Source organism: Euleptes europaea, chromosome 11 (genome assembly GCF_029931775.1).
Source record: "Euleptes europaea isolate rEulEur1 chromosome 11, rEulEur1.hap1, whole genome shotgun sequence".
Classification (NCBI taxonomy): Eukaryota; Metazoa; Chordata; class Lepidosauria; order Squamata; family Sphaerodactylidae; genus Euleptes; species Euleptes europaea.
This window is the reverse complement of record NC_079322.1, coordinates 23895568-23918169: the sequence shown is the minus strand read 5'-3', so window position 1 is coordinate 23918169 and position 22602 is coordinate 23895568. Positions and strand designations below refer to the sequence as shown.

The following is a 22602-nucleotide window of genomic DNA, read 5'->3' as shown; positions in this document are numbered from 1 at the left end:
ACACGACTGCTAACGTCAGATGTAATTACGACTGCACATAATCCACTTATTTCCTTTAGTTTACAGAGCCCACGAAGGATTCATTACAGTTTCCCTTTGAGGTCAGGAAATGATAGACGCAGCAGTAGCTCCTCAGTTCTCTTCTGGGGAATAAAGCTTGCGCTAGAAGTTCCATCCTGGACCACCTGTTCATATCCAGTCTCGAAAGGGGTTTATTGACTTGAATAAATTCTTTGTAAGGAGACAGACATTCAACTCTGTGTCACTTAACATATTGTGGGTTGGATCCTATTCTATCCACCTGTCAGACTTCAGTACCCCATATGGATGCCCTGGCTGACACCACCTTTCTGACCTAACAGTAACCCTCCAAGGCAGCTATCCTGTGAGCCTCTTCTGCTAAGTCTTTCTTCAAGTAAGAAAGACTTCCTCCAATGGAGAATGACTATTTCTGATGAACAAAAGTCTTTCTTTGTTGAAGGAAATCTTTGTTGGAGGAAGACATGGTGTAAAGGAGTCACAGGATCCAACTATGTGGAAGAGTGACATAAGGATGCTATTCTATATTATATTATATTATATACCAAAGATTTTTTTAAAAAAATAAGCATTACATTTTTCCAAGGGTGGCTTAAAAAATCACATCTTTGTTGCATGCCTTTCCAGATGGGTATGTTCTGGGGGTGTGCACTTTGAAAATGTTCATTTAAATTTCATTTGGGGTATTTCAGAAAGGGCACACATACGGTTAATCTGAAATTATGTGAATAAAAGCACCATTTCAGGGATCTGTTTCCAGTAATTTGAGGGTGGGGTTCAGGAACTGTAGGTATTCTCTCCTAGAGGCCAGGTCTATTGCCACTGTGTTCAACGGGCAGCAAACCTTTGATCTGGATTTGAAGGCTAGATTAGAGCTGTTGAATTTTTAAAAATTCGGTATAATTTGGATTCGGGTTTAAAGGGCTTTGAGAGGAGCCCTGGGGAACCGTGCCATTCGTGGGCCACTTCTGTGGGCTCCTGGTCCTCACTGCTGATCAGCTGTCTGGAGGGGCTTCAACTGAAGGCCCTGGGAGCAGCCAGGGATGATGCAGCTCCAGCAGGATGTAGGTTGGCTGAAGCTCCCGCAACTTGTCGGCCTTCCCCTTCTTGGGTTTTGGGGCACGGGTTCAGGGCCACACTTCGGCCACCGGGCCCTGTAGAGCCGGCCCCAGACAGGTGTGCCTTTGGGGACATGGAGTTCAGACCTGTATTTCCATCCAGCCTCCCAACATAATCCAGTGGCCTGATCATTAACAAAAAGACATCTCCGTTTGAAGCAAGCCCCATTTGATTATCAGTATGTTCTGAAAATGTGGGCTTCTTCTTCCTTGCCAGGCAAAGGGCAAAAATGAGATAATGTCACTATGCTTATCATCGGAAAGAGGCATTGGATGACAACAAGGAGCCGCAGTCTCCAATCAAACAAGCCTCCTACAGGCTCAGACAGAAGGGAATGCTTCGACATCTTCTAAGTCTCCTGCTGAGCAACAGAGAAAATCTTGGCTCGGTGTTCTGCTGCCATTTGCCTGGTTGATGAGAAAGGCTTTCAGAGATGGGCATCAGACTCATGGCAAAAATCATATTCCGAAAAGATAACAGCCTTGGCTGTTAACACTGTCGATTTTACCAGGAACACAACATAATGAAGAACTCCTTCCGTGAACAGTTTTCGTCAAGTTTTTTTGTTTGCTTTTTTGAACAAGATTTTTTGAAAAAACCCCCCCCATGTGTCAGCATGTTTAAAGTGCAGCTCCCTGAAGGCATTTTTTCCCCTATTCAATGCAGATGGAAACCTTGAGCTGCAGTTAATGCAAACCATTGTTTGCAACCTACTTCAAACCATGTTTTCATATTCTGGTTAGCAGCCACAGCTTAGATATTTAGGTGTTGACGTGTAAACATGGTGCAAGAAAACAAGCCCCATTGAAGTGTTACTTCTGCAAAGGATCTTTAATTAGTTTGCAGTTTAAAATCCAAAAGAGACTTAAGCTTCTGTCAAATCTACCCAAGCCCTATCCATGTGAAATTTTGAAGTTTACTGCTAGACACAGGGTGGCCAGGTCCCTCTTTACCACCGGTGGGAGGTTTTTGTACTAGCAGGACATCTCCAGCTAGTACCTGGAGGTTGGCAACCCTAGCTAGACAGGTTTGCCATCGAATGTAAATAGGCAGGCACTGAAGAGAAACAGTGTGGTGTAAGGGGTTCAAGGGTAGGCCTACCCTAGTGACTTGGGTTCAAACCCCTATTCTGACATGAAGCTGAATGGGTGACCCTGGCCAGTCTCTTTCTCAGTATAAATTACCTCACAGGACTGTTGTGAGGATAAAATTAGGAGGGGGAAGAACTATGCACATTGCCAGAGCTCCTTGAAAAAAGGATGGGACAGAAAAGGAAGTAATAGGGTAAGCAGATAATTTGAGGCAGCTGTAACAAACTGCGAGTTGCAGGGGGGATGAGGAGATATTGGTTGCTGTACCAGCGTAATGGCTGCAACAGCCTGAGTCACCACTCTTTCCTACTTGCCATATATTCTGCTTTGATCACTGCAGACAGCATTTGTGTAATAACCTTCTACCCCAAACTATTGTTGTATGGTATTCCTTGTAAGAAAATTAATCAACCACCTTCCTCTAGAAAATTGCCACTGATATAAGAAAACAAACAAGAGCAGAATATTCTCCCGGTCCTCAGCTTTGAGGGGGTGGGGAAACCTTTACGTCTGGGCAGAGTAATGAAGAACATGATGCCTCTTGATTTAATCACAAAGTCTCTGCATGAAGACATAAAGTGATTTCTAGCTGTGCAGCAGTCTGAGAAATGAAAATTGTTGCAATGTTTGGAGCGTGAGATTTACAAAGAGAATGCAGTTATTAGCACTAGTTAGATTTCGCAAATCACATCAAATGCTTAATAGCACAGAACTGTATAATTCGTAATACTGGTTGAGTGTTTGGTTTGCTTGCTATAATTGTCTTTGCTAACAGTGTGATTCACTATTAATTTCACAAATGATTTGTTCAATGAAGGAGAAGGACCTTACTGAGAATTCTGGCCAGGAATGTTTTCAAAGGAATACTTTTTCCTCTGTCCCAGATATAGGGAGATACTTCAATCCAAATGCTCAGACCAAATATCTTGGTGCCATCTATTATGACTAGTAGGGTTGCCAACCTCCAGGGACTAGCTGGAGATCTCTCGCTATTACAACTGATCTCCAGCCAATAGAGATCCGTTCACCTGGCCGCTTTGGCAATTGGACTCTTTGGCATTGAAGTCCTTCCCCTCCCCAAACCCCGCCCTCCTCAGGCTCCGCCCCAGAAACCTCCCACCGGTGGTGAAGAAGGACCAGGCAACCCTAATGACTAGCAGCAGGACTCATGCATTCCTTTTAATTGGAGAGGCCAGGGGCTGAACCTGGTGCTATAATCCTGCCAGTCATGGATATATCAGTAACTTCCTGCTTCAAAATGTAATCTCAGTGTTTTCCATTTCTTCATGCCAATACAGGATTTAGTGCAAGAGAGCTGGGAAAGGGACAATGACCCACTTAATTATTTAGAAGTTCCTGGGGGATGCTCTCGAAGCAACCATAACATTAAAATAATAAAAACAACACCAAACATAAAAATTATCAGTATGGAAAAGAAGCCATAGAAACAAGACAAGAATCTGCTAGGGGCATAAAAAAACAGCATAAAACAACATTCAGCGGCTTAAAATGGTAGCCATAAACAACCCTCAGGCTGGAAGCAGCTGCAGGCCATAAAAACAAATACTAAAAAGATTTACCCTGAGGAATATTAATTATTGTCATCCAACTATCATTGCTGTACGTTTAAGTTATATACAAAAATAACACCTAGGGGCGAAAACGCACGGTCACTTTAGCCTCCTTTATTCGCTGTTTCAGCCAGGATTCAGCCAGGATCGAACCCATGCGTTTTCGCCGAACGTGGGTTCGATCCTGGCTGAATCCTAGCTGAAACAGCGAATAAAGGAGGCTAAAGCGACCTTGCATTTTCGCCCCTAGGTTCCACACAAAACCAGAGCTCCAGCAGTATCCATGACCCCCCACTGTAAATTTAGTTTTATTCGATATACCTACCTACTTGAGACTGGGGGACCATAGTGGATTTGCGATCACACAAAGGGGAAAAGGGAAGCCCTAATTCTGCTTCTTTGTCACCCTGCGCAATAAAAAGAAAACAAGCAGGTTAGGATAGAGCAAGAATGCCGGCCACACCCCTCTCGTTCCTCAAGACGAACATAGAAAAAATTTCCTGCTGTATTTTGACTTCAATAATAGTATACAAAATCAGCACCCCTATGTTAGAAAGTGAATACAATGTCAAATAACTTAAGCAGGCCACCATCCAATAATTAACAATATCTGAATAAACTGTCTAGTTGTTGCAATAGTAATTGCCATGAGTACTGTAATGAACAAGATCAAAATATCGTGTTTCAAAGCAAAAACTAGATAGTTTATTCAGAGATTGGTAATTATTGGTTGGTGGCCTGCTTATGTTATTTGACATTGCATTTTGACTTCAGCCAACATTACCTGGAGAAAATGGCCGCTTTGGCCATTGGACTCTATGGCATTGAAGTCCCTCCCCTCCCCAAGCCCTGCCCCCCTCAGGCTCCACCCCCAAAACCTCCCACCGGTGGCGAAGAGGGAACTGGCTACCCTAGCTTCAACTCACCATAGCTTGAGATAAAGTTACAAATTTACCAGGCCAAAGGGGTAAACGAAGAGTGTGACTGTGTAAGTCTACAACACAGAAACAAAAAAATTGAAGAAGCTATTCAAAACTAGCCCTTTGAGTATGCAATACATGGGTTGCCAACTGCTTGTAGGAAAAACATCCTGCACCTTTAATAGGGATTTAATGAAATGTTATTTACCAGGTGATGTTATTTATCTCCTGCCATAAAAATATTCAACTGCCCATGTCCACATATTAAGCCTCTGTTAAAGAGACAGGACACTTTTTCTCCGAGCTGTTGCCATTTTTTTTAAGCACTCAAAGTACTAATTTTTATGGGGCTTCTATAGTTTTAGTCCAAATGATCTGGAACAGTGCGGTTATGCACTTCTGCAACACACATGCACACACAGAGAGAGAGAGAGAAGGAGAGAAACCTTCCACCCTTGTGTGGCAACCAGGTTTGATTCCCCACTCCTCCACATGAGCGGCAGATGCTAATCTGATGAACTGGATTTGTTTCTCCACTCCTACACACAAAGCCAGCTGGGTGACCTTGGGCTAGTCACACACTCTCAGCCCCACCAGCCTCACAGGGTGTTTGTTGTAGGGAGGGGAAGGGAAGGTGATTGTAAGCCAGTTTCATTCTTTCTTCAGTGATAGAGAAAGTAGGCATATAAAAACCACCTTTTCTTCTTCTACTACATCTCTATTTGCTCTTTTTTCTAAACCCAGGCAGGATTCTGCATTTTTTAAAATATCAGTTGTTTGTAGTTATTGAAATGAATGATGAATGTCTGGAAAAGAATTAATTGAGTGTATTTTGCTGGTTAAAACTGCTGACGTTCTAAGACGCAAAACAAGATCAAATAGAATTTGTTTTGGTCATGTTATATTGAACCACTCAAAATTTAAAGAGTACTTCACTTCTCACCAACTGCTTTCTCCTTACAGCAGTAGCAGGGAAAAAAAACAGACTAATGCTTCCTTTTCCCTTCGCTTACAGAATGTAGACAAGTGGTCTTTTGATGTATTTGCACTGAATGACAAACCTTGTGTGGCAACCCCCCCCCCAACAAAAGGAGTGATTATTTTCTATTATTTTGGGTTTTTATTTTGCACTAGAGGAGTGTAAGTTTCTTAGAATCCCTGAATCTTGTGATATAAGAAATATATACCTATGTAATTTTAAAGATTTCCCCTCTGATACTTATGAATGCTGGTGAAAACAGAGGGAAAATAAAATACACCCCAAAGTGTGTTCACGCTGCTCACTAGATTTCCCACAGGCCAGGTCTCAATACGAAAGTGAGGGGGGATATGAGCCCTAATGGGATCCAACAATTGTCCTGACAAATAACCATGGAAAAACATGTCTAATTGATGGAAAACATTCATTGCGAAGAAATAGAAAGCTGAAATTATCCCTTCAGTAGGCCGACTACTGCAAAGGCATAAATTGAAAAGGCAACAGAACCCTTTAAAGTTGTACAAGAATCACTGCAACATTACTCGTAAAACATGCAAATGGGGAAGTATACATACTTCAGTACCTCCTGTGAAAGGCTATCTATGGGTTTTATGAGGCTTCTTGTAAGTAAGTGAACATTATTAAATGCAGATCTCTTTTTAATGGTTGCATATCTGCAATTTCATGGTCTAACAATAAAAATCCCACTCTGATGACTTGTTTTTCATTTGACCTGCTGAAGTTTAGCTCTGTAGCATGAAATGATGTTTAGCCTAGAGTGTATGCATGCTTTTGTGTGTGTGTGCGTGTGTGTGTGTGTAGCGAGAAAGAGAGAATGTGCAAAAGCATCTCAGGGGTCCACCCCCTGATAGGAACCATCTAAAATGAAAATGGCAGATGGCTGAAAACATCTATCTCATAAAAGAATGCATTAAAATCTGTAATTAAAGAGCTGCTGCTTACTCAGCTGAAGCTCCCTATAGACCAGGGGTCTTGTTCTAAATAAATCGATACCAGCATCAAGTGGGAGGGATGCCATGGACTTAATGGGATTAGGCCAAGCCATTATATTATACACACGCACACCCAACCTACCATCTGCATCACAAGTGATGAACAGTCAGGCCATATACAAATTATCCACCATATAGTTCTGCATAATTGAATGAATTTTTTCCTCTAGACAACTGTTGTCTCATGATAGCTCCTGAATAATAAAGTTAGGTGGACTTATAAAAGACATAACTGGCTCAGTGATGCTTGGAAAGTCAGTAGCGGAGGGACTGTTTATCCAAGACAAGCTCTGTAGATTGTTATCCTAAGATAAAAAGCCTTATCTTCATAAATGGGACATCCCTTGGTGTTTCTGCCACAACCACTTGCTGACTACCTTGGGTCGCCACACTCAAAGATGAGTGAACTCAGCGATGGAGGTCTGGTTGCTTTTGAGAGGATAACCTCCTGCATTGATCACTTTAATGCAGTGGTTCTCAACCTGGGGCCATATGGCCCCCTGGGCTCCCCCAGGATATTCCAAGGGGACCACAGGTGAAAATTGCATAAATGGGGGGCCACGGCACGAGACTAAGGGGCCACAGAGGGAAGTGAAAAGTGAAGAAAACAGAAACGTGAAAACCTAACACATGACTTTCTTCATTGCACTTCTATGCATCGTTTGAAGCTGTGGATTTTTGTATCGCTGTAATCTTGTGCAACGGTGGTAGAGGCTTTGTTCTCCCTTGTATGTGAACATTGTTGTTTATTAGCGTGTTGTATTCCCTTTTTGTGGGGTATTTTTTGTAAATTTCAGTTTCCCAATAAGAATTGCATGTGTGCATTTTGTGCAGCTGTTTATGCTTCTTTGTTCCTTGGCTATTTACAAACAGAATATTTAAATAGCTACCTTTCTACAGGTAGGACAGGGGGCCCCCAGGAAGGAAACAAGGTCGGAAGGGGGCCACGGTCAGAAAAAGGTTGAGAACCACTGCTTTAATGCACTCTGTATGGGAGAGCTCCTAAAGATGTTCTGGAAGTTGCAGGTAGCGCAGAACGGGACAGACAATCTGCAGACTGAGGTTGGCTCCTCCAAAGAATACATTAAACCCAAGTTGGCCTGTTTGCATTAGCTGCTGGCAACTAGACCCTGTTCAAAAGTTAACTGTGATCTCTAAAGCCTCTGAGGTACTCATTCAGTTACACAAGCCACTCCACTCTTTAAGAACTGCTCTGTGTTCCTTCTCCACATGAAGTGAGGGCTCGTTTTCTCTCGTAAATCTCCCCAGGAGTTAAAATGAGTCCAGCAGGTGTGATGCTGGGAATAAATTAGCCCTTAGAAAGATGTCATATTCACTAGACTAGGAACATGCATAATCTTTTAAATCATTCATGGGACAGGTCTTACAATGTCCTATCAGGAGTCATTGGGGAAGTGCCACTAAACGTATTTCATTGTTCTTCTGGCCTGTCATCAGATTTATCATGGACGTGATTTCAGGAGGATAGTCGTATTGGTCTGCAGTAGAAGAGCTAGATTTGAGCCCCAAAGCACCTTAGAGACCAACAAGATTTTTGGGGGTATAAGCTTTCGCAAGTAAGAGCTCTGAATCTGGCCAAGGGACATTTGACTCTTGGAAGCTTATACCCCAAAAATCTTGTTGGTCCCTAAAGTGCTACTGGACTCAAATAATGAAGATTGTCATGGAGGTTGGTGATGACGAAGGATGGGTGAAACTGCTATGGAGGAGTGTATGCATCACCCTCAAATACTTCACATAAACCCCATGTCAATGAAGGTAGTACAACTTTACATAACGTACTACATTATAATGAGTATTTCAGACACAACCATCCCTAACAGTGAAGTATTGTTCTAACCGTATTTTTTCAAAAGACCCCGTGTACATTTATTGTACTTTTCCTAGTGTTGGTCTCTTTTCCGCAAACACAGAAGGGAGTAAGATTGTCGGCAATTGTCATTCCACCTCTTCCTTCTTTTCGAAACCACTTTATCATTCTGTCCGCAAAAGTGCAAAGCAGTTTGTCAAGCTGTCCTGCTTACCTGTCTGAAGAACTCCTCTAGCAATGACATGGTCCAGCGATGATGGAGATCCCATGCCTTGGCAGGATGACTGATATCAGCAGTATGCAACATCAGTGATAAGGCTTTCGGTTTGTCAATCCTGCAAGACCCAACAACGGAGCAAATTAATTGTCCACAATGTTGTCCTTGGTGCGAAGGGTGACAGGAGTCATTCCAGAGTGTTAAATGAGCAATGGGGAGGGGAACCAGAGTTCAGACCATATGCTTTGCTAGATTTGGCGTAGATCCACAAATGAGTCTGGGTGCAATAGTCTCGGCTTGAGCTGCTCCTTGTATTTTTGTAAATGTAGATTGTGGATTGGATCTAACCAGCTGAGCTGGTGGTGATCAAGGAAGGAAGGAGAGGGCTACCAAAAAAGGCTGTGCTGAGAACCGTGGGACCTGCCTGTGTGAAAGCAATGTGGGGTGGATGCTGCAGAGTGTGTTGGCTAAAGCAGACAAAAAAATACAGAGTGTAGTGACTAAACCAGGCTCTCTATAATGCTGTGGTAGTGGTGGTAAAATGAATCTTACTTTGGTGAAAAGTAGGAATAAGTGGAAGTGGAATAAGGCTGGAGAAGTGAAGTCCTCATTAGGGTCTAGTCTAGAGGCTTGGAATCTGGGCCAAACTGGTTAAATTCCAGAACAGAACAAGGAGCCAGTTCTGCCAGGTTATGATGCACATCCTTGGTGGTAGGGAATCAGCAGGCAGAGAAGATAAGTAGCTTCAAACGAGTTCTTCAAAAATCCTAGCTAGGCTGGCCTGATGAATATGTAGCTTCCTTGCAATGAGTCAGAACATTTGTTCATCTAACTCATTATTGTCTACTCTGACATCAGCAGCAGGTCTCCAGGTTCTCTGGTGTAGAAAGACCTTTCCCAGAGCTGCTAGTAAATGGAGATGACAAGGACTGGATGCTGGGAAGTGCGCTGCAGAAAACATATTCTCTGCCACAGCCACATCCCTAAGCCCCCTCTAATCTGGATAACAGGGATTGATTCCCCACTCCTGCACGTGAACAGCGAACTCTAGTATGGAGGACCAAATGAGATTCCCCATTCCTCCACATGAAGCCTGCTGGGTGACCTTGGGCTGGTCACAGTTCTCTCAGAACTCATTTAAGCTTTACCTACCTCACAAGGTGCATGTAAGCTGCTTTGAGACTCCTTTCAGAAGAGAAAATCGGGGTATAAAAACCAACTCTTCTTCTTCCATTATGCTGCTCTAACTTGTCATATATTTTGAGTATCTGACAGTTTTTTTCATGTCCTCTCTTTACCAGGAGAACCCTCAAGGGTTATCCTCCTCAGCTGACAGAAAGGTAATGCTCCTCAAAGCCTACCCTTGTAAACTAGCTCAATGCAAACGCTGTGCCTCCTATGGAGTTGTGGATGGAGCTCCTGCTTCTTAACAGCCCCCCCCCCCGCCGGTTCCCCCAAGAACAACTTGCAAATACTAAGCAGGAATAATGTAGCCGGTGCCTTCCTGGAAGAAAAGAAACAGCCCCTTTCTTTCTCTTCTACCCCAGTGCTATCTAATCTAAAGCTAAAAGCTGTCTTTCAGCACTGAGGAGGAAAACTTCTAATGCCTTTAATGTATCCCCCTGCCCCCCGCCATATACACAAAGATCACGGAATCCAGCCAATATGATGGGGGGAAAGTCTTTTTGCTTTGGCCCTATCCATATAACACCCTTGATCTGATAAAGATGCAATGATTTGGTTTCCTTTTATCCATGCTACACTGTTTTAGACACTTTGCTCCTCTGGACCAGGTTATTTGAGTGCATGTGTGGATTCAATCAATGTGAACAGAAATAGGCACAGACACGAGAAACGCTGGGTTCCCCCCCAGAGAGATATTTTTGCAGCTTGTTTAATGAAGTGGCAAAGTACCAGCTGTAATCCAGCCCCGCGCTGCACGGTGTCATAAGGTGACTCACCCTTCTGGCTGCTGCAATGCGTTCTTCATGGCTTTGATTTGCTGGAAGTGACAGGACATATCTGTCGCCAGCACCATCTCAATCACCAGAGTCCTGAATTCCCTTTGGGGCAGAGATTAAATCAAGGGAGGGGAGGGGGAGAGAAAGAGTCAGAAACATGTAAGAAACACCTTTTTTTTTCAGTCCGTCTATCTCCAAATTATTTATGACATTCTCACTCTACACCCCAATGTGCGTCACTGAGCACTTCACGTTATCGTTTTAGTGGGGCTTAAGGGCAGAGAGGCATATCGGCTGCAAGTAGCGGACCTGGAATGAGCAATTGAGTCAGCTGATGTTGCCTGGCTTCCAAAGAGATAGCCCGCTGCTTCTCAGAAAATGGCATCGGAACATTTTGCCTTCCATGAAACGTCGAGTTCCAGCACCAAAGTGATGCCAGGGAGGCCGAAACTTCTTATTCCCATGGCATTCCCGGCAACCAGATTCCTGTATAAATTATATAGCGGTAGTCCTCCACCACCCCCAGATCCATTGGCCCCAGCAGATGGTACAATGATTTCTCTCCCTCCACACAAAGAGGACCCTTTTTGGGGGAAACAATTTTGGCCTGCCTCCTTGTATAATTGAGCCCCATTTCAATATTTAGGGACTCTTCGGGACCCTGTTTTGAGTACCCTTCTGCCATGTGCAAATGAAACCTACGATGTTGTGTTTTCATTAGAAAAGAGTAGGAGTGTGGTAGCACCTTAAAGACTAACAAAATTTCTGGCAGGGTATGAGCTTTCATGAGCCACAGCTCACTTCTTCAGGTACCTGTGGCTCACAAAAGCGCATACCCTGCCAGAAATTTTGTTAGTCTTTAAGGTGCTACTGGACTCCTACTCTTTTCTAGTGCTAGTGACAGACTAACACAGCTACCCATCGTGATTGTATTTTTCATGTCATTTTTGTTCCTCCCACCCAATTTTCCCTTTAAAGGATTTTTCAATGTTATCTGTGCTTCAATAAATCAGCATTATATTTTCTACATATATGTATAATGACATACATCACATGTATAAGTACCACATGAAAATAAAAGAAGTGTACACAAAATCTACAAAACGAGCAGCAAAAAGCAGAGAATTTATTTGGGTTTTTCCCTATCTTGGCCAAGGACCTCAGGGTATCATTTATGCCCCCCCATTTTATCCTTACAACAACCCTGTAAAGTTGGTTAGCCTGAGAGATGGTGACTCATCCAAAGTCACACACAGGGCAACCCTAACCAGAGTCACACCATTCTAAACCCAACAGAAAGGTATAACTCTGTTTAGCCCTGCCTTGCCAGTGATATTAGTGGCAGTTTTGGGACCAGAACTCTAACCTCTCTGGTCCTAGTCCAATACCCCAACCACTGTGTAGTACTGGCTATCAATGAAGGAGACCCAAAATGGTTGACAAAACTACAAACCAATCTAAAAAACAAAGCAGGGTGGGGAATGTTCACTTGTCCCTAGCTGACCGTAGCTGTGATAAAGATTAGACTTATTTCCTAGATACATTCGAAACAACATTTCCTAGATGCCTTTTCAATCTTGCATCTGCCAGTAAGGGTTTCTGCTCTGTTTCATTTCATCAGACCGCATGGAATGTGGGGCTGCCTTTGCAGACTGTCCAGAAACATCAGTTGGTTTAAAAGGCAGCAGCCAGTCTCAATCAACTGAACAAAATTAATATAATTTCAAATGCAATCATGAATAAAAGTATGAAACGCATTTCGACTGGAGTTTCATTCAGCAACCCCAGTTTTACAGAATTCAAAATCCCACAGTCACAAGAGCATCTTCTGGCAATATTAGAACATTAGCTCATAAGAGCTGTGCTGGACGAGGCTCAGGATCTATCTACCCCATCATCCAGATTTCAACAGCAGCCACCCCGGAGTTTCCTGAAAAGCCAGAAGCTGGGCTCAAAAGTCACGAGCAGAGCTTTCTGAGGGACCTATTAGGAGCTGAACATGTGTCAAGAAGCTCCAGAACCTGACCATGCTGTCGGTCCATATTAGTGGCCCAGCCATATCAAAGAAGAAAAGACGGCTGCAGAAGCAGGAGCGCAAGTATTTGACTCAAGCATATTCAAAGGAGATTTACCTGGTTATATAACATATTGTTGACCCTTGCCAATTTTCAGCTGGGATTGTACTTAGAATCATAGAGTTGGAAGGGACCACCAGGGTCATCAAGTCCCACCCCCTGCACAATGCAGGACATTCACAACTACCTCCCCCCCACACCCCTAGTGACCAGAAGATGGCCAAGATGCCCTCCCTCTCATCATCTGCCTAAGGTCACAGAATCAGCATTGCTGACAGATGGCCATCTAACCTCTTCATAAAAACCTCCAGGGAAGGAGAGCTTACCACCTCCCGAGGAAGCCTGTTCCACTGAGGAACCGCTCTAACTGTTAGAAAATTCTTCCTAAGTGACTAAGTATGAGTGACTATCTACAGCTGCTGAATAAAGTAGCAGTCACAACATGTTTGGCAGTCTCACATGAACACATGAAGCTGCCTTATACTGAATCAAACCCTTGGTCCATCAAAGTCAGTACTGTCTACTCAGACAGGCAGTGGCTCTCCAGGGTCTCAGGCAGAGGTCTTTCACATCACCTACTTGCCTAGTCCCTTTAACTGGAGATGCTGGGGATTGAACCTGGGACCTTCTGCATGCCAAGCAGATGCTCTACCACTGAGCCACAGCCCCTCCCCACAATGTTCATTTTACTGAGAGTGGGAGAGGACTTGCTCACATGAACACATGAAGCTGCCTTATACTGAATCAAACCTTTGGTCCATCAAAGTCAGTACTGACTACTCAGACTGGCAGTGGCTCTCCAGGGTCTCAGGCAGAGGTCTTTCACATCACCTACCTGCCTAGTCCCTTTAACTGGAGATGCCGGGGATTGAACCTGGGATCTTCTGCATGCCAAGCAGATGCTCTACAAACTGAACCACAACCCCTCCCTCTCATTGTGGATGTACATATTTGAAATGTAACTGAACTGAATTAGTTTCAGAGTTGGTCTGGGTTGGTCTGCAATTGGCTGTGTTGTTCTGCAGTAGAACCGCTCAATTTGAGTCCAGACTGAAGGAAGGGAGCTTTGACTCTCAAAAGCTTGCACCCAAGCTTATACCCAAATACTTTTGTTGGTCTCTAAGGTGCTACTGAACTTGAATCTAGCTGAACAAAATTAGGAACACTAACACTTTGAAATGATGAGATGGATGAAATTAGTTTTGTGAATAACTTGTTAGTTCTGTTGTTTATGAAGAGCCAGCTTTTTCAGGTGTAGCAATTCCAATCTCAGATTCTGCTTTTTCTTCTGTGCCATTCATGAGGTATTTATTTTATTTACTTCATTTATACCCATCTTTCTTCCCCATGGGGACTCAAGGGGAATTGCACTCTTCACTGCTCCTCCATTTTTATCCTCACAACCATCCTCTGCGGACTTGGTTGTTCAAAAGCCTTCAAAAAATCATTATAGGCATCTAGCAATTTCTAATATTTATCCAACCCTGGCACCAGTTACAGTTCTTCCATGTGAAAAGTTGTACAATGCTTAGTTGTACAATGCAAATTGCACCCATCTGTGGTATGTTTATCCATTTATATGCTTCATTTCTACCCTGCCTTTCACTCAGACCGGGACCCGAAGCAGCTGACATCCTTCCATTTTATAACAATCCTCTGAGGTAGGTCAGGCTGAGAGACACCCAGTAAGAAAAAGAAGAAGAGTGGGGTTTTATACCCCGCTTTTCTCTACCACAAGGAGTCTCAAAGCGGCTTACAATCCCCTTCCCCCCTCACAACAGGCACCCTGTGAGGTAGGTGGGGCTGTGAGAGTTTGGAGACAACTGTGACTAGTCCAAGGTCACCCAGCAGGCTGCATGTGGAAGAGTAGGGAAACCAACCTGGTTCACCAGATTAGAGTCTGCCGCTCATGTGGAGGAGTGGGGGATCAAACCCGGTTCTCCAGATCAGAGTCCGCCACTCTTAACCACTACACCATGCTGGCTCTCCATGGCAGAGAGAGGCTTCAAACCTGGGTGTTCCAAATCCTAGTCTGACACTCTAACTATTATACCAGCAGACAGCACTCTGTAGATAGAACTGTGGTTCTTGCACTGTTATGGCCATCTACAACAACATGTTTTTAAAACAATGGATGGGATCACTGGTAGCCGTCAGCACATTTTGAACACCACTTGCGCCTTCAGTTATCTGCCACTCCAGCATTCTGATCTTCCAAACACCAAGGACCCTCTCGCTGATCAGCTGATCAGGGAGGACACTTGCAGCAAACACGCTGACAGGTGCCAGCAGGGACTCTTACCTCCAGTCGTCCTTGGAGAGGTTGGACAGAATGTTCATCTCTTCATCATCTTGCAAAAGGCGAAAAGCTGCACTAAGGTGATGATTTTCCAGCACAGACCGGTCGTTATAAAGAATGGCTGTATCAGACCTATACATTGAAAGACTCCGTTTCAATATACGTGGATGCAAATGTCCCCCCACCCCACCCCAGAAAGAACTTTCACATTAAAAAAATGCATTCGGAATCAGCTTGGCACTAAAAATATTATAAAATGCTTTGCCCAAGTGGCAATTTTGACCTTTCCGTTGTTATGCAATTGGTGTGTGTGTGTGTGGGGGGGGGGTCATTCTCCATTTCTGCAATTAGCCAGTCAATCACTCCGTGGGCCTGATCAAATGTTAATTTGCCCATGTGGAAAGGTGGCAACTTTCCACAAGGCTGGGGGTCCCTTTTTCAAGCATCACTTTTTTCCCAGCCATCATTCCAATCACCCAAAATGAAAATGCTTTGGGGGGGTTTCAATTGGGCCAGGCAATGTTTCAACTGCCCTTGCACACATAACTGATACTTCTGCACCCTCTCACATATACTCCTGCTCCTTTCACTGACTAAATGGGGCTAGGGTCTGAGAGAACATGAAGAAGAAGAAGATTTGGTTTTTATACACCACTTTTCTCTACTGAAAGGAGTCTCAAGGCAGCTTACAAAATCCTCTCCCCTGTTCCACAACAGGCACCTTGTGAAGTAGGTGGGGACAGTTCTGAGAGAACTGTGACTAGCCCAAGGTCACCTAGTAGGCTGAAATGGTCAGCTTTGAAATTCAGAATAAAGACTGACAACTGGTTAAATATGAGACTTGGGAGCTGAATTACATCTGTCAGAAGCAAGAACCCAGTTCTGTGTGGAAAGAGGTCATGCCTTTAGCACTTAATTTTCAAGCATGTGTATACTTTTAATTCATCCCTCAGGTTCCCTTCTCCACCCCTTTTTGTTCCATTATTCCTAATGGTCTCACCGTGTCTGAATATGAAAGTTGTTGGTGGTTCCGGTGTGCTCGTAATCATGGATAGCAGCTGCAAAGATCATAGCAAAGATTTCCAGCTCCGTTAACCAGTGCTGAAACAGAGAACGAAGAACAGTCAGTGAAAGTACGTCCTGTTAGAAAGAAACTTCACATCGCAATGCCTTTTCATTCCAGGCCCCTACTATTTCAATTCAAGAAAAGGTATGTAGAACATACAAAGCAGCCTTATTGCATCAAGTCACTGAACCAGCAGGCACATTATGATCTGCTCTGGTAGCTGCCCGCCAAGATCTTGGGTAGAAGCCTTTGCTAACCTCGCCACCAAAGACCCTTTTAACTGGAGATGCTGGAGAATGAATCTGGGGATGAATCTGGGGTGCAGAAGTATCAGTTATGTGTGCAAGGGCAGTTGAAACATTGCCTGGCCCAATTGAAACCCCCCCAAAGCATTTTCATTTTGGGTGATTGGAATGATGGCTGGGAAAAAAGTGATGATCTCCTGTACCTGGAGCTATGGCTCCCATAGGCCTTTTATGCAGGGATGTTTCCCTGCGGTCACCCCCACCCCACCCCCACCGACTGCTTCGGGGCTTCCTTTTGATTATGCATGCCTTTTCTGTCCGTCACAAGTCGCCTCGCCCTCCCCACATGTTTGATTGTTTTTATTTATTTTTTAATTTTGAATATGGGATACAGAAGGGGGAAAAAGGGTAAGGGATCTGTCTGCGGATAGAGTATATAAAAAAGAAAGTTACAGCATAGTTACAGCATCTGATTTTCCAATTAATCAAGCAGACTATCTCTTGACATCTGCTTTTGATTTTATTTCTACTAGGAGTTAACTTCACTATAAATCAACCTATATTTAAAACATTTGATCTACTACTATCGTTATAGAATTTCAACCGTCAGTTTCTATGTATCTATAAAACAGTTTCCATTTTTCATTAAATGGATCGACGGTCTCTTGGTCAGTTGTATTCATCATGTGGGTCATTTTAGCCACTGTAGCGTATTCCATCATTTTGTCTTTCCAATCGTCTACATCTGGCAAAGTTGGTTGTTTCCACCTTCTTGCGAGAACAACTCTTGCCGCCGTTGTGGCATATCTGAATAAATCTTTTAGTTGCAAGGACAGTTCCGGTGGCATTATACCAAGTAAAAAACTCTTGGGGTTCAAACTGAATTTTTGCTGAAGCATGTTTTGTAGTTCGTTGTGGATCTTTTTCCAATATGATTGCAGCTTCGGGCAGGTCCACCAAACATGAAAGTAAGTGTCAACTGCCCACACATTTTGCCTGTGTTTTCCAGAGGCTGTTTTAGCCAGAATCTGGAAAATTCAAGCAAAATGCATGGGGAGAGTGAGGCGACATCTGACGGGCGGACAAGGTGTGCATAATCAAAAGGAAGCCCCGAAGCTGTTAACGGGGGGGGGGACTGGGGGTGGCTGTGGGGAAACGTCCCTGCATAAAAGGCCATAGTCAGAGTTGGAATATTCCTTTTCTGGAAGGTAATCCTATATTAGAAAAGGATAATGGATTCAAAATTAAACATGTGCAAAAGACAATGAATGTTGATGGGAGGCAACAGTAGCAAAGAAATCATCAAACAAAAATCATGGAATTAAAAAAAGGGAAGCCAACCACAAATTAGTATCTTTTGCAAGGATTTAATGGATGGAAGATTTAATTATCCACCCAAGCAGTCTGAATTGAAGTTTAAAAATTCACTGTTTGTACAGAGATGAAAAGGAACAACTAAGATGCATTTCCACATTGCAAATGAAATTAATGTATCAGCAGAGAGAAAACGCAACAAAGGGGGGGAATGAAGCAATTATAATTCCATGTCTCATTTTTCCATGTGATTGTTATCAATTTTGAATGGTGTATAACAAAGGCAATTTGCTTATTAAGCATAACCCAGGCTTGGTTTTTTTTCCAGTTTAGCCCAAAGACAAGTTGCATAGAGAAGCCCTGTGCTTCTGCAATTAGAAGAAGAAGAGTTGGTTTTTATATGCCGACTTTCTCTACCACATAAAGGAGACACAAACTGGCTTTCAATCACCTTCCCTTCCCCTCCCCACAACAGACACCCTGTGAGGTGGGTGAGGCTGAGAGAGCACTACTTGCCCAAGGTCACCCAGCTGGCTTCGTGTGTTAGAGTGGGGAAATAAATCCAGTTCACCAGATTAGCCTCCGCCACTCATGTGGAGGAGTGGGGAATCAAACCCGGTGCTCCAGATCAGAGTCCACCACTCCAAATTAGACACCTTCAGTGAAGAAACATTCTAGTGCTTTAAACCTTGAGAATGCCACGTGCCTTCTTTCAACATGGCACACAGACTGAAACACTGGCTTGGAATTAGAGGTCTAGAGCATGCTAACTGTATTTCCACTTTCGATCAGAACCTCCCTTTATATTTATTTCTGTGGAAGTCTGCAGCCTTTTCAGTTCAGTTCTGCTATGGAACTCCCATTCACATCCAGATCCAGCATCCCAGTCTGACCTTCACTGTAAAATGAAACCAAACACTTCTTCCATGATAAACGGTATCATTAGGGTTGCTAGCCCCAGGTTGGGAAATACCTGGAGATTTTTGGGGGCGGAGCCTGAGGAGGGCGGGGTATGGGGAGGGGAGGGACTTTAATGCCATAGAATCCAATTGCCAAAGCGGCCATTTCCTCAAGGTGAACTGATCTCTCTCAGCTGGAGATCAGTTGAATTAGCAGGAGATCTCCTGCTACTACCTGGCAGTTGGCAACCCTAGCTGGAAATCAGTTGTAATAGAAAGAGATCTCCAGCTAGTACCTGGAGGTTGGCAACCTTACCTGAAATCCTTGCTAGGGTTTCACTGCTCTGCCATATTACATTTTGCAGAAAATTCTGATCAGCGCTGTCAATATCTTTTTAGGAGTGCTTTCAGGCAATGGCACCGCTTTCATTACATTTTCTGGAGGCCTGTAATTGGGCCTTAGATGGGCAGCACTGCCCTTATGGTGGCCTACGGCTTCAGAGTTATTACATTAACAAAGGGCCTGATTTCAGCCAGAGTGGAAGGAAAAACTAATTGACTTCATGTCCTAAGGTATTTCTGAACATGAATCAAATTTAGCTGTCCTATTAACTAACAGCAAACTAGATTTCACCCAGCTAAAGTTACCGACTCTGGAACATTCACTCCTCCACAACATTTAAGTCTTCAGGAGGGGGTTCACCTTTTACCAATCAAAAAGTGGGGGGATTATGTAAATTTTCTTTCCAAAAGGTCCAAATCAGTGAACTGTTTCCCCAAGGTTATGGGGGTTTTACATTCAGCATTTCTGGGGCTGTGTGCGGTGTGAGAAGTTGGGATTTTCTTGGGCCATTTGTACTAGACAGTAGGATTGCCACATAGGGCCTGGCAACTGGCAAGAAGATTTCCTGGTCATAGGGTTGCCAACCTCCAGGCAGTAGCTTGAGATCTCCTGCTATTACAACTGATCTCCAGCCGATAGAGATCAGTTCACCTGGTGAAAATGGCCGCTTTGGCAATTGGACTCTGTGGTATAGAAGTCCCTCCCATCCCCAAACCCCACCCTCCTCAGGCTCCACCCCAAAACCCTCCTGCCCATGGTGAAGAGGGACCTGCCAACCCTACCTGGTGGCTAGAGCCCTCACTGGCGATGTCATGATGTTGCCGGATATGCGCTGATGTCACTTCCTGTGCACTTGAAGTGACGTCAGCATGTCACCAGGGGATGCTGGGGAGCCTCTCACATTTGGGCAAAACTTTATGGTTTAGCCATGGTTTTGCCCAAATGCCAGCATCCACTGGAGACACACTGAGTCACTTCTGGGTGCTTGGGGACTGTGTTGGGTGTTGTTGATGCCCCCCCCCCAGTTTCCTATCACCTCGCCAACCAGCTGAGCGGTGGCAGAAATGCCCACTGGCAGCAGGGGGAAATGAATGCCTGTAGACCAATTGCACTGGGTGTCTTTCTTGTACTATGAAATGTACTGGCTTGCATCCTATGGCAAGTTCCTGCTAACGGAGGAGCAGACTAATGCACCCCTCCTCTTACAGATGTAAGCACACGGGCCGCCTAACTCCTGGACTGGTAATGGCAACCCGGATATGCAGGCACACGACTACTGTTCCAGCCGCGTGCCTGCCCCACACGCTAAAGGGACGGCCGCAGCGCGCACCAGCGAAACTGACACAACCGCTCATGTGTGTTCTGAGCAGCCGGCAGCCAAGAGACAGAGGCCAGGGCAACCTCCAGTGAACCTGAGAGACTCCATGTTCCTGTTCAACTCTGTTCCAGCCGCAGCCATATCCTGGAAAGCGGTCAGTCACATAGTCAGTGCCAATACCCCCCCACTGCAACTTCAGCAGCGTAATGGGCAATCAGCAGCGATCCTGATATCAGCTATGATCGTTCTTCCAGCTATGCAGCAGCGATCCCCGGATGTTAGCAGAATCGCGCCTATTGTTTAAGATTGTTAAGCACATCAGCGAGATCCTCCCGGTTCCTCCCGGGTTGCATAAGCCACTGGAATTAGAATAGATTTCCAAATTCCAACCTCCACACCCCGGTAGCCGAACATTAAATCTTTTGTCACCTTTTGTCACCTGGGAACCTAGGAGGGGTAATCCAATCACCCCGCCCCCAGAGAAACAGTATAACTGGGGTCGCCCACACCCATAATGTTACCTTAGGTCTTTCCCTGGCATATTTGACATTACTCTGTTGGTTTGGGTTTTGCGCAGCCTGACCACGCTCCCTCCCACCTCGCTGGTCGAGTCTACGGGAACCCCTTGCCCTCGCCCTCTCTCTATTTTTCTGCTGTCTTAGTCTACTGGAATTTGGGACAACTCCTCTACTGTAAAGGTGAAGTATTTCCCCACCAACGATCTCCTGCCACATTGGCATCTGTCACTACTCTAATACCTTTTGAATTCTTAGATTCTCTGTATGTTTGTGTTGCACCATTGAATGCTTGAAAACAAACTCTCTTAATTCAGAATCCTTTTGCCTCTGTCATTATTCAAAAGTCACAGATTATGGGGTCTGGTATAGTTGGTTGATTCCCGCTATATAAATATTATAGTTACCGATTGCTCAGCTAATTCCCCAATTAAAGGAGCATTTCGGCTAACACAGATCTCCAACACTCCCCTCAAGCTGTTTCTGGGATCTCCTATCCGCTAGGGGCAGCCATGTGAGGTGAAGCAGGAAGGGAGAGACAAGAAACTCTTTTTCTGCTAATTGGAAATGCCTTCTTCCCATTGCCTAGTCACTTCCCAAATACTGTTGACAAGGCTACCAGTATTTTCTGAATTTGTCATGGGGCAGCATGCTGAGGCTTCCTCAGATGAAGAAGACTTTGAAGCAGAAGGCAGTAGAAGGGAGGGACAGCAGCAAGCTGGGCAGGCACAGATGGATAAATGTTCCCCGTGCCAAAACCACCCAGGGCAGGGGACTCACCTGTGTCCAGCATAGCGTTGCTAGGTCCCTCTTTGCCACCAGCGGGAGATTTTTGGGGTGAAGCCTGAGGAGGGCAGGGTCTGGGGAGGGGAGGGACTTCAATGCCATAGAGTTCAATGGCCAAAGCGGCCCTTTTTCTCCAGGTGATCTGATGTCTATTGGCTGGAGATCAGTTGAATTAGCAGGAAATCTCCTGCTACTACCTGGCAGTTGGCAACCCTAGTCCAGCAGCATCCCTCCACAGCCACTGGAGCAGCAGCTTCAAAGGTGCAGAACGCTCCTACTCAAGCATAGGAGGAGTGCTAGGTTACAAGCACTACAAAGAGCACTGCTGGCTGACAGCAAAGAGAATAATGAGCTCCCTCCAGCAGAGAGTGCTGTTGCTGGTTCCTCTTAGGCTTATTTAAGCAGACGCTTGCATCCAGGGTGACATGGGAACAACTTATTATTACTACCCTGGGTTCTCTTGGCCCTCTGATCATTTCTGAGACTCTCGTGGCCTTGACCTTGGAACGGACTGACTTAGCATTTGGACTTTGCTTTTGTTATTGACCCTCAGACTGCTATCTGACTACGCTACGTGCTTCTGGCCCTCAGGTCTGCTGGCATTCGGGACAGCAAGCGAGCCTATAATTGAGGACAGCCACAAGAAGAAGATCTATCTTTACTGGCCTCCCCATCCCGCCCATCTCGCCCCCTTTTGAAATCTGGGGGCTGATCAGCTAATATTTGTCGCTGTGGCACCTAGGGTAGTTACGGCCATCTGAGTAGGGTTTTAATGGTTTTAATGATTATGGTTTTAAGGATGTTTTAGATGTAGTCTGGATGCAATCTGTTTTTTAATTAATGTTATCCGCCCTGAGCCTGGCTCGCTGGGGATGAGGGCGGGTTATAAATTTGAATAAATAAATAAATAAATAAACAAAATAAAATAAAAGAACAAACAAGTCAAATTCTTAACACAGATCTGACCACTACATTGTAATCCACAGTTTAAGGCAAAGGGG

The 22602-nt window shown here is 44.5% G+C and overlaps 1 protein-coding gene across 4 annotated transcripts in view; it reads right to left on the bottom strand.

Moving 5' to 3' along the window:
* LOC130484558 (dual specificity calcium/calmodulin-dependent 3',5'-cyclic nucleotide phosphodiesterase 1C-like) overlaps window positions 1-22602 on the bottom strand; it is a 173025-nt gene that overhangs the window by 32908 nt on the left and 117515 nt on the right. For all 4 annotated transcript variants that reach the window (XM_056857598.1, XM_056857600.1, XM_056857599.1 and 1 more), the window contains exons 7-11: window positions 16116-16216; window positions 15119-15247; window positions 10742-10843; window positions 8778-8898; window positions 4146-4227 (exon numbers count right to left, since the gene is read on the bottom strand). In XM_056857598.1, the coding sequence (XP_056713576.1) occupies window positions 4146-4227; window positions 8778-8898; window positions 10742-10843; window positions 15119-15247; window positions 16116-16216 (535 nt within the window). The remainder of the gene's footprint in view (window positions 1-4145; window positions 4228-8777; window positions 8899-10741; window positions 10844-15118; window positions 15248-16115; window positions 16217-22602) is intronic.